This window comes from Syngnathus leptorhynchus, chromosome 1 (assembly GCF_054491065.1).
Source record: "Syngnathus leptorhynchus isolate UIUO chromosome 1, UIUO_Slep, whole genome shotgun sequence".
NCBI classification, from domain to species: Eukaryota; Metazoa; Chordata; class Actinopteri; order Syngnathiformes; family Syngnathidae; genus Syngnathus; species Syngnathus leptorhynchus.
In genome coordinates, this window is record NC_141195.1 from 19,580,118 (window position 1) to 19,592,010 (window position 11,893).

Below are 11,893 nucleotides of genomic sequence, written 5' to 3' on the forward strand. Positions count from 1 at the left end.
ATGAGCTGCGTGCCTTTTGCTCAGAGCGCGACGGCGTCAAGTTGGGCAATTACCGAAGCTGTCCCCGTGCAGGACGCCCGACTGGCGGCATCGCTCACCTGCTGTCGGTCACTTCAGCGAACGGGAGCGCCCTGCCCAAGCCCGACGAGAGGAACCACAGCATGCAAGGCGCGCAGGAGGAGGATTACTTCTCGCTTGTGTCCGTTTTGAGCGTTCCACCATGGAGGAAAGGTTCAGGAGACTCATCTTCATCCCCATCGCGGCCGTGCTATGCTTCATGATAGGGTACCAATATGTGTGTCCAGCGGAGAGCAACACTTGTAACTCCCGACGTGATGAGATCAGCCTTTTTGAGCAATATTCAACCCTGCGCACGGAGCAGCAATTGGATGAGGACCTCACTGACGTGACCGCGTTCACATTGAACTTCACGGAGGTGGACCTGGACAGACACGTGAACTTTGACATCCGAGGAGATGACGTGATGGTGTTCCTGCACATTCAAAAGACCGGAGGAACCACGTTCGGGCTCCACCTGGTTAAAAACATGCAGCTGGAGCAGCCCTGCGAATGCACGCCCGGACAGAGGAAATGCACGTGTCACCGGCCCGGCAAAAGCGAGCCGTGGCTCTTTTCCCGCTTCTCTACCGGCTGGAGTTGCGGTGTACACGCCGACTGGACCGAGTTAACGAGCTGCGTTCCAGTGGTGATGAACAGGCGGAAGAAAAATAATTCCTCAAAGAGAAAATGGTGAGACGAGCCTGCCACGCTCATTTTGTTATCCTCACGTCATTTCAAACGGAATCTAGATCAGCAACGATTTTTATTCTGTAGTAAAAACTTTATTATTATTATTATCTGTCAACCTGTAGCCCAAAGGGTCACTGTGTGATCCTAATGGAAGGGGAGATTTTGTTGCCGATATCAATGATCTCTAAGGAGTGTAAGAAATTAAAAGGTGATAATCCAAGTCAACGTAAAATCATTAATAATAATTAACTTTCAAAGAAACAAAAGAGCAGGTAAAACAGACACAATGCTGTTTATGCTTACTGTTCAAATATATATGTGTAATGATCATGACCCGCAAATGCTCTATGCTGGCAGTTGAAGAAGCATTGCTAACACGCTTGCCACATTTTATATTGTTGTCCCAATGACCCACTAGCCCTCAAGTCAATGATTTGAAAAAGCCAGCTCCAGCAGGTCTGTTTCAATTTACTGTAATTACAGAAGCCGGAGCGTTAAGCCCCACAAAGTAAATCACTTAAGCAGGGCCGGGTGCTTCGAGGTGTGTCGTCTGCGTGTTAAAGGTTCCGAAAGCAAATCTCCATATGTTCTCAAGAGCGTTAAAGAGGGGCGCCAAAGGAGGTCAGTGCTTTCGAGAATACTTCCTTTCCAGAGGCCATTAACCAACCTTCAGACACCCATCAGATTGAATTTGATGCTCTTTGAATCAACACTCCATCAGTCGATAATGTCAATTTGACATAATGGACTGGAGAAAATCTGCACTCGTTGACGCTGGCACTGCGTATTCTCTAAATAGCAGTTGCCTCACTAAGTGGCCGGGCTGGGAATTGGTTAAGGAAAAATCAGTATTACCTCATTTCAATGACACTGCCCACAGTGTTGCAATTCACTCATTCACACATCTCTTATATATTTTGCTGCACTTGAGTGTTTGAGAAAGGTTTCAGTTTGGAGGAACAACTGGTCATCTCAACCGTAATGCCAATAGTATCATTATAATAAATGTACTGTACATTGGGTAGATTTGACGTTGTACTGTACTTAATATACACTAATTTGATCCATCTCAACCTCTATTGTAGTTCATCTTAAAGGATTTTGATGGGGTTGAGGTCAAGTATCTTAAGTGCTTCCACACTTACAGAGATTAAGCTTTTGTGCACTAGAAAGGAGCACAGTCACATTGAATCTGTAAAGACTCCCAGCATAAAATTGTCCCTGAAAGATAACAAGATTCAGGTTAAACTGAAACGTTTGACGAATGATGATTTTTTTTCTTAGTAGGAAGACAATTTTGGAATTTTGGGCCGAATTTCTAACTAATGCTCTGTCATTATGTTTGTTTCAATACAAGTGACCTATTTAGTAAAACCTCACTGGATGGCAGTTCCTGCCTGCAATCAACTGCTCAAGATAGCATATTATGCTCTGGGTAGCTCTGCCTTTTCAGACATTTGCGTTCAATTCTTAGTCACCGCTGCTTCGGAGAGAGTTTACAGCATATCTTGTGATTAGTCACCTTCTGTGGGGAGATAGGTATACGACCTGACACCACAGTTTTATTTTAGGCACTTTTGAAAGATCCTACAGCTGTAATGTTAGAGCACGAGACCCTTCAAATTAATAACAACTCATCTTTATCGACACATCTGGATTTGTGATGGTCCTTTAGCTTCAGACGGTAGCCTAAAAACACGGCAAACAAAAAGCCACAACATCGAATGAAAAAAAAAAAGAAAACAAATAACAAATTGTAAAATGGAAAAACACAAAAGAAAATAGCAAAGCCACACAACAAAAAAAACTAAATGCAAGAGCAAATGAAAAACCGCAAAATGAAAAGCACTTCCTGGGGTTTTGTTACGATTTGTGTAAGGTTATTGTGTTCTTCTGTAACAAAAAAAAAAAAAAGAAACAGAATGGAATCATGGGCCCTATTTTTACTGCCATGTGTCCATTACCTTGGTGCAATGGATACATTTTGTTGTCAGTGCAAGTTTTGTGCGTATTGTGTTTGGAGCCGTCTTGGGCTTCTATGGACGTTCTATGCACGGTTCTATGGCTCACTGTCGATAGGCCTGATAATTTGGTCGCACAAAGTAGATTGCGCTCGGTGTGAAAACAGACACACCATAATAGCACCTATGTCATGTATGGCTGACTACATCATCCGCTAAACCTTGGTGTTTACCTGTAGAAATATATATTATGATTATTATTGTCATTATTATTATTATCATTATTATTATTACCCATCCATTTTCTGTGTGCTGGAGCTTATCCCAGCAGTCATCTGGCAATAGGCCGAGGATACCCTGAACTGGTTGCCTCGCTGAGCCTGCAGATTTGATTGCATTTTAAAATTCGGTATATTATTCAAATTTCCAGGAACTCAGTTTTGTAACAGAGTATCGCATGACCGGGTAAGTAGCCACAAGGTAGCTACAAACTCTATACAAAGCAAGTGCGCTGTAAAGGTGCAGCATAGCATTTATGATGAACAAACAGTCATTGAAAAAACATGTACAATAAACAAAAAAGCACACTTAAAAAAGAAAAAAAAATCTACTTCTACATTGCAGATTTTACTTGATGATATTTTTGGGAACGTAACTCTCACAATAACACAGTTATAGTTAAAGCTCACGCAAAGACCTTGTAACACTGATTCATGTTGTTGTGAGAAATGTAGAATATTCAGAGGATCTTGGTAATCTCCACACTCCTTAGAAGGATTAGGGGGACTCAAAGTCAGATTTTATTATACGAGGGAGGAAGAAGGGGCAGATTAATCCACAAGTCCAGTCGAATAGATTGAAGTTTACGCTATATTTTTCAAATATGATTTTGATTAACTTTAGGAAGGAACATTTTCCCGTGATACCATGATGTTAGACATCTACGCGCTACAGTAAAATACTTCTTTATAGATGCAGCACAAAATGAAGCTCATTCCAGCAGGCTTTTAGAAATGTCTCTATTTGCGTAGGCAGGGCAAACTTTTATTGACTACAGCCTCCCGTTTCTGCTTTCTATGTGTACACTATACGGACGTGGAGGACAACGAGGCAGACACCTCAAAGCGATGCAAGATTAAGATGTGAAGCAAAGGTTAAGGCTAAAACTCAAAAGCTTCATAAGCCGAGGTGATGCGAGCATAGCTTTCCTGAATGCCTTGCATCTCCTGTGTTAAAAACAGACAATGTGGGAGGCTCCCTTTTTTCTTCCAAACACACTTCTCTGCCACTTTTCCAATGATGCAGTTTTATTTGTCTCGACTGCAAGTCCCTCATGGAGTCACCTAGTTTTCACCACAGCAAAATCATCACACTCATATATGAACATGCCCAGACAGTCCCTGTGTTCTCTAGAAACCTTTCATTTTTTTATTTCATCTGGTCCAAAATAGCACTAAAATGTATGACAAGAATGAAGACTGTCCGTCACTTCATTGAAAACCATATTTTTGTAGAATAACAAAAAACACAATGGTGATTTGCATCACATCTTCAGTTAAGCGCTGAAAATGTAAATAAATAAATTAATATCGTGAATGGGTTCGCTCATGAGTGTGGAAGTAATCAACACACTTGAGTTATGTGCAATTTACATCAATTTACCAGAAGTCGCTTCGCTCATTATGGCGGGTAGCAAGGACGTGTTTAATACATAGATTGCCGAGATCACGTGAAGCATCGTATCGGAGTTTAAAGAAATAAGCTAAATGAGTTCAGGTCAAAGCTTTTAGTGTGAGTTGCTTGGTGTCCTTGAGTGAGTGAATTAACAAGGCAAAAATTGATCTTTTGCAGTCAGTTGCCTTTGTTCCTTTTTTTTTTTAAAGGCAGTCCAAATGGTGAGTAGGAAGTTGTTGTGGCAGGGGGAAAGGCCGCTACATCGTGTATCCCTTTCACCAACTGCTCATGAAGTCGAATAAAAAACGTTATCAGGAATCAAATAAAGTTTTCAAGTATTCTAAATTATTTTTCAAATGGGAATGTTTTTAATGTTATCCAAGTAATGTAACTTGATTACTTTTAGAATATGCTTATACCGAATATGCCCATGAAGACCAAATAACTTAAATATTGCTAGAATATATATTTTGTATATATATTGTTTTTTATCGATGTTTAATATGCTTGGTTAACAGTCACTCTAACCACTTATTCGAACCACTAGTAAATGTGGGTTACCAGATCATGTAACCCACCTTTATTATAATACAAATATATACAGAAATTACACCAGGTTGGACATTTTTTTTTTTTTTTTTTTTTACCACTGTTTCCTGGTTTCTCCGTTTTATTTTTGTGTTGTTTTGGCTGCTTGCCACTGTGATTTGTGTCTGCACAAGGAAAAGCATTATGTGCTGGAAATGGACTGGAGAAGTTTTTAATGGGCACTTTTGTCACAATATGTCTGAATCTCAAGTACTTTGTTTTGCTAAAAGAGATGATCTACAGTACGACATGTTTGTATATCATGTGCAATTTTTCATTTGGTTTCTGCCGCTGCTAACCAGAAGGTCACCCAATCTTTGTGATATTTTCTTTTTAAGTATGTTGTTTAGGAAAATACTGAAAGATGACTCCTTGCTTCACCTCAGCTGTGCTTCAGTAATCACTCAACTCAGCAGAATGATGGAGGCTGAGAGTTTTGAAATGTATATCTCCTGATTTGGGATAGAGATGTTTAAAAATGTGCAAGCAACAGAATGAGGGGGGGGGGGGGGGGGTAATGGAACACTCCACTACTTGACTTGGTACTGCGAAAAGATTCTCGGCAGTCAGACTCAAAGCTTTTGACCGTCAAATCAAGTTCATCCTTCCTGCTACCATCAGATTTCCAATTCTTATTCTGAATATGCTTCGATAAATTTAGACTTGGATGAAGAAATTTAGGTGAAGTACTCATGCTTGTAGTGTATCTTCTTAGTAGGCTGGGTCTAATACACACAAAGAGGGAGCAGTGACATACAACTTGGTCACATTCCAACATTCCAAGAGCAACCAAGCTCGAGAACATTAAAGGTAAACTATATGTAAAGTGCTAATCTGAAGTGAGGCATCTTGTGCACACAACAGGTGAAGGTCTTGTGGGCACCGACTGCTACTGGGTTCAGATTGGCGATATTTAACCCTGTGAAAGAGGAAAAAATTCATGTTCAAAATACACAATCCAAAATAAATAAATAAACTAATTCACTTGAACCCCCCAAAAAAAAGCCTAGCTGAGATGTTATAGATCATGCTGCAGTCTGTTGCTGCTACTCCTGAACGCAGAACTTGGTCAGGTGACAAAGACAAAGCCAGTGGGAGCAATTATGCTACGCGTTAGATGGTTTGACCAGCAAAGCTTGTTCTGCATGTAAAAACTCCAACAAATATATAGATGAATAGGCTTGTATTCACAAAAAATGGAGGAGCCGATGATGATGTCGCCAAAAACAATATAGCCTCGTAGAGTTCATCTTTTACAGAGATGAACTCTGGAGGAGGTAAGTTGTGCGATCAGCTGAAGGAAATGACAAACAACCTGCAGCGGCTATCCATTCAACTTCATTGTAGAAACAGAATTTCGCAAAATTGCAATCATCTTCAACATCTCTCATGATTTAACTGTGGACATTTGAAGCATGGTTTCCATCTTCAGTAATGTTTTGACATGTTGGCGGGGTGGAGTGCTCCCTGGGCTAGCGATTTGACAATATCATGAAATAATATCAATTTATAGAATAGGACTCATGGAAAATGACTCAACCTTGTTTACAAATGAAGGATGACAGTGACAAGTCATACCTATTTTTTTGTATCAACTCCAAATGAATGCCCACCCAAAAAATGCAGCTGACCCAGATGTTGTTCTGTTCATCATTTGCATTCTCCAAAAGTAAAATAACACTTTCACAGAAAACAAGTCATATCTCTTATTTAACTGGGCTCAATCGAAAGAAACCGAATACAAAAAATATATATATTGCAGGAAAACCTGAAAGCGGCAACACTTGTTGCCTGCGGTCTAAAAAGGTAAGCTCAAAAGCCGACACTCACCTCTTTCTCCCTTTCCAGAAATCGATTGGCGTCAGCCGTCCTAATAACTGTTTTGTGTGAATCCCTCTTCAATTTTGATGCATGAAAAAAGTTGATTGAACATATTCTCGAACATCACTGCCATTACACAGAGACAGGCAAGCACTTTTTCAATCCTGCACTGAAAATAAAATCACATAAAGAAGTAACAGTAGTGACGCTTATGCGCCTTTGCCATCTAGTGGTGATTGGTGAAATGACATCAAATAAAAACAGTGAACCGTCGCTTGAAAGCCACACACCTCATCTCGTCTAATTTGTGTCCCCTGCAGGAATTTCTACTACATCACCATGCTCCGTGACCCCGTGTCGCGCTACCTCAGTGAGTGGAAACACGTACAGCGTGGCGCCACCTGGAAAACCGCCCTCCACCTTTGTGATGGCCGCCCACCTTCTCAGGATGAACTTCCAGCCTGCTACAGCGGCAAGGACTGGACCGGTGTGACCCTGGCAGACTTCATGAACTGTCCGTCCAACCTCGCCAACAACCGGCAGGTGCGCATGCTGGCTGACCTCAGCCTTGTTGGCTGCTACAACATGTCATCCATGAACGAGCTGGAACGAGGCCGTCTGCTCCTCGCCAGCGCCAAGGCTAACCTCCGTAACATGGCCTTCTACGGTCTGACAGAGTATCAGCAAAAGACGCAATACTTATTCGAGCGGACGTTCGACCTGCGTTTCATCCGGCCTTTCACGCAAATCAATAGCACCCGTGCTGCAAGCGTGGGAATCAACAAGAAGGTCCAGTGGCGCATCGAGGGACTTAACGCCCTCGACGTGGAGCTCTACGAGTACGCCAAGGAGCTGTTCCTGCAGCGCTACCAGTACAACCGCCAAAAGCAGCACCGAGAGGAACGTCTCCGCCGACGGCAGGAGAGGCAACGTCTGCACAGGACCCACCTGGCGGAGTTGCTGAGATTAGGAGGAGACGAGGAAGAGGAGGACATGAAGGTGCTCGGCGCTACGGAGGACTACAACAGTCAAGTGGTGCGATGGTGAGGAGGAAACAACAAAGACCAAAGTGTGCGCCGTTCTACCCTCCTGCCTCCAGTCTGCCAAATTCTGTCATCCTCCTCGTCTTTTGTTGGCTGGCCGAAAGGTGTCTTAATATTTTCGATGGATGTATTTGTAACCTTTTGTACGTGGTGTTTCTTATGGCTCTGCAGTTGTAAAATGCTTTTTATTTAAATTTCATGAGCAAAGCAGAATGTTTTATACATCAAGCTAAAATTTGATGTCTTCAAAAAAAACAACAAAAAAAACAAACAATGCAGCCATTTTGAAAAATTCGTAGAACAATAAATGGGCTTGAAGGATCTTCTGTGTAATGTTCTAGCGCTGTGTTGACCATTAAATTATTGTGCTTAAATTGTGGCTCTGTCCGAAAAACCAAAGCACAAACTTAGCTATTGTTTTTCTTTTGTCCTATTCATTGAGCTCCACTAGTGAAACACAACCAAGGCTCTTCTGCAGCGGAAATTGTGTCAATAAAAATGTTCAGCATTCTGTGGTGTCAATTTGTTCTTGATCAGCTTTCTGCTGTTCCATTGTGCTATCTGCTCTCTACATATAGAAACACTAAATTCAGAGGAAATAGCTCCTAGAAGATTGCAATTGATCTCTCTAACGCACTACATTGGCAATACAAATCAAATGATACTGTGGCGCAGACTCATTCCCTATCATCATCATAATACTTGAACAAGGTTGCTGTGAAAAAATCTTTATTTTACAAAATGTTGTAAACAGAGCTTAATGTGTGGATGATGATGAGTCTTTCAATTGTTGACTGCACTTTTATGGTACACATTCAATTTTTCATACATTGAATTTGGTGTCTCGGGTCAGCTAGGCGGGAGCCAACGGAGGCAGGAGGCAAGTTAATATGAGAAGAATGCTGAAAGGAGAAAGCTCCTCCCTACAATTTGGGCATCCTGGCTGCATTGAGGCGCATAGACACGCAGGAAGCACCAGCCGCGTAGCGCATCTCCCTCAGCATGCCGCTCCACTGCTTCTTCTCGTTCTCATACCTAAAGCGGGAGCGAGAGGATATCACGGCTTGATATGATCACAACTTGCGCAATGCGCCGCCTGAAACGAAGACTTACTGCCAAACGTCGGTGACCTCCGTGGGAACCACCTCCTTGTTCTCCATTTCAATCATGGCGAAGCCGCCCACAGCGTACAGGCAGCCGGCGGTACTCACCAAGTTGACAGAGCTTCTCTCTTGAGGGAATTCTGCAAAAGGCTCCCATCTGGTGAGAATAAACCAGAGGATTAGGTTCAACGGAAAATAAATTACACACACACACAATAAAAGCTAGCACTTACTTGTTTGTTGCAAAGTTGTAGGTTTCACAGGAGCAGGTGAGGCCTCCCTCATTGACTCCACCCGCCACTACAATCTTGCCATCGTGGATGACGGTCCCAAACATTGCTCTGGGTGTCTTCATTGACGCCAACTCCCGCCACTCTGATTGTTTGTGGTTGTACACAAACATCTTGCTGAGAGCTGTTCTGTAGAGAAGGCACGAAATATTGTTGTAATTATGTTTTTCGGTAATCTTTTGTCAATTTGCAGTTGTAATATATATAATCTTATTATATTCTATGTATTATATATATAATAATATTATAATGAAATTGTAATTCGGTTTTTGGGGGGGGCATAAATATATATATATATATATATATATATATATATATATATATATATATATATATATATATATATATATATATATATATATATATATATATATATATATATATATATATATATATATATACACACTGTATGTGTGAAGTGGTTTGTTTCTGACAAGTAACTGACACCTGCTTATCACTTGCTGTACTCAAGTGGCTGCTGTTGAATTTGCAGATAGAGACAACATTCAAGGCTTGAGTTGTTCTGGAAAAAAAACTTGTAAGACTGCTTAGCTGATGCACTATAACTGAATCTAGTCCTTTCGAAAGAAATTTGGGTATGATGAGCACTCTGTTGGGATGATACAGAACAACTGTACCTCATGACGGTGAGTGCTTCACACACTAACTAGACTCACTTGTCATCTGTCTTGCCACCAATGCAGTACACCAGCCCCTTATGGGACACGACAGCATGTCCGTGGATCTTAAGAGGAAGCTTCTTAGTCTCAATCCACTTCATCTTCCTGAAAGAGGAATAGAGGAGTTTTTATTTGAATGACCTCCTCGGTCTATTCCCGTCAACTCCGCACTATACCTTAATAGGACTATGGTTACAGAGACAAAAAGAGCGCAAACAACAATTCTACTTACTCAGTGTCATAGCACATGACAGTATCGAGAGACTCATTAGTCTGCAGGTCTTTTCCAGCCACCGCAAACAGCAAGTTGTCGCTCTCGCCAATGTTGAAAAGGCATCTGGGTGAGGGCATGGGCGGCAGGGCGACCCAATCAGAAGCAAGTGGATCCAACTAGAAAGAAAGTAATATGTACCTGCGGTGAATCATACACTTTCGAAAACAGGCTGTGTGTTTGTGCTCCATTAAGTCGTGGAAAGTAAATCGTGTGATGACCACCCTGTAAGCCACATTTTCGACATCTTCCTGTGCGTGAAAGGACCCAATAATAGTCATCACAGGACACCTTACGTATACCGTATGTTCCTTATGGCAATGAAGTGTTGAGGTCACCGCAAGATGATTTCATGCTGAGTCGATAGCATATTTTGGAACCTCTATCTAACCTGTTCTGAATATAACAGTAACAAACATTTCTGTCAGACTACTGAAAAAAATAAAATCTCGATGACAAGCAACTGAATTACTGCGAATCTTTAACAAATATGTGAACTTAAACTGTAAAAATAAATCATGTTGACTGTAGAAGCTGCCTACCGTGTAGAAATAACATTGGAGAGGGACATCCTTGTTTTCTTCATCCACAAACAGCCCCCCGATGATGAAGAGCTGGTTCTTCTGTGACGTCATGCTGACGTGGTTGCGTGGGACCTGCTCTGACATGGCCGCCAGAAAGCACTCGTTCTCATTCACGTCGTACGCCACCGCCGCCGAGTCGTTCACCATCACGATAAAGTCCCGTGCGTACATTCCGTTTCTACGATTGTCGTTTAAAAAGCCAGGGAAAGGGCTATCCTGCTCCTCTTCGCTTCCTTCCTTCGTGGCCCCTTCCTTTTTCTTGGACTTCTCTGGAAGCTTCCCCTTGAAGGCATCTCTGATAACCTGAATTATCTTCTGGAGTTCTGGGTCTGCCTTGATTATGTCATCGGTCTCCACTTTTTCTTTGAAGTACTTCTCGGGCAGCAGGCGAAAGCGGATGCAGTTAAAAGCATCTTTTAGGACTTTGACACGCTTATCTTTATCGTGGCGAACCCACGCCATGACAGATTCAAACACCACCTCTTCCTTCTCCACATTCAGTGAATCTCCACCGATGATGGCAAACAGCTCATGGGCTGCAAGTCTGAGGAACTCCTCATCTTTACGTAGCAACTCAAAGTGGTCGGCGATAAAGTTGCGAGCGGCCACGGCGAGCCGGGGACAGCTGAGCACAAGGCCCATCCTGAAGATTGCCATGCAGTTGGCAGCCGAGATCTTCTTCTGTAGGTAGTTGACGCAAACAGTGAAAACTGAAGGGATCTGGAATTTGTTTGCAACGGCGATTATATCCTGAACGTTGTCATCTGTGAGATCAATCTCAGCAGAGTACAGGTACTGAATGATCATGTCCAGGACTGAGGCATTGACATCCTCCAGGATCACCTCTTTGGTGTTCTCCACCTCCTTCCCATCTTCTGTAAAGAAGATCTCCCTGAAGTAAGGGCTGCAGGCGGCCATGATCAGTCGGTGGCAGGGCAGGCTGCGATCGCCAACCTTCAAGGTGCAATCCACAAACTTATTCTCATTTAGCAGCTCTTTCAGACCATCCTGGAGCAGGGTACTCTGAAACAGCCGCAGCTCCTCCTTGATGGCGATGGGGTCCATGACAGTGGGGAAACGTTGGATGGTTCTGTCGAGGAAGGAAGGAGACGTCGAGCACAGGTCTTT

At 42.4% G+C, this 11,893-nt stretch overlaps 2 protein-coding genes across 2 annotated transcripts; one reads left to right on the plus strand and one right to left on the minus strand.

The window, feature by feature from the left end:
• Nucleotides 1-8,298, plus strand: LOC147062540 (heparan-sulfate 6-O-sulfotransferase 3-B-like). The gene is made up of 2 exons (XM_085915864.1): nt 1-750; nt 7,115-8,298. The coding sequence occupies exons 1-2, from the start codon at nt 221-223 to the stop codon at nt 7,839-7,841; spliced, it is 1,257 nt and encodes a 418-aa protein (XP_085771990.1). The 5' UTR covers nt 1-220; the 3' UTR covers nt 7,842-8,298.
• Nucleotides 8,299-8,560: 262 nt separating this feature from the next.
• Nucleotides 8,561-11,893, minus strand: LOC147062541 (kelch-like protein 41b). Its single transcript, XM_085910654.1, has 6 exons — nt 10,724-11,893; nt 10,143-10,300; nt 9,908-10,015; nt 9,174-9,359; nt 8,951-9,097; nt 8,561-8,872 (listed from the first exon to the last, which is right to left on the minus strand). Exons 1-6 carry the CDS (start codon nt 11,828-11,830, stop codon nt 8,761-8,763), a joined length of 1,818 nt encoding a protein of 605 aa, XP_085766780.1. The 5' UTR covers nt 11,831-11,893; the 3' UTR covers nt 8,561-8,760.

What these genes read in the sequence shown, in the direction of transcription:
- LOC147062540 (XM_085915864.1), top strand. Translation starts at nt 221, where the DNA reads ATGGAGGAAAGGTTCAGGAGACTCATCTTCATCCCCATCGCGGCCGTG. An exon ending in AATTCCTCAAAGAGAAAATG is followed by an intron (nt 751 to 7,114) that starts GTGAGACGAGCC and finishes TGTCCCCTGCAG; the next exon opens with GAATTTCTACTACATCACCA.
- LOC147062541 (XM_085910654.1), bottom strand. Translation starts at nt 11,830, where the DNA reads ATGGACCCCATCGCCATCAAGGAGGAGCTGCGGCTGTTTCAGAGTACC. An exon ending in GGTGGCAAGACAGATGACAA is followed by an intron (nt 9,360 to 9,907) that starts GTGAGTCTAGTT and finishes CCTTCTCTACAG; the next exon opens with AACAGCTCTCAGCAAGATGT. An exon ending in GAGGTCACCGACGTTTGGCA is followed by an intron (nt 8,873 to 8,950) that starts GTAAGTCTTCGT and finishes CTCCCGCTTTAG; the next exon opens with GTATGAGAACGAGAAGAAGC.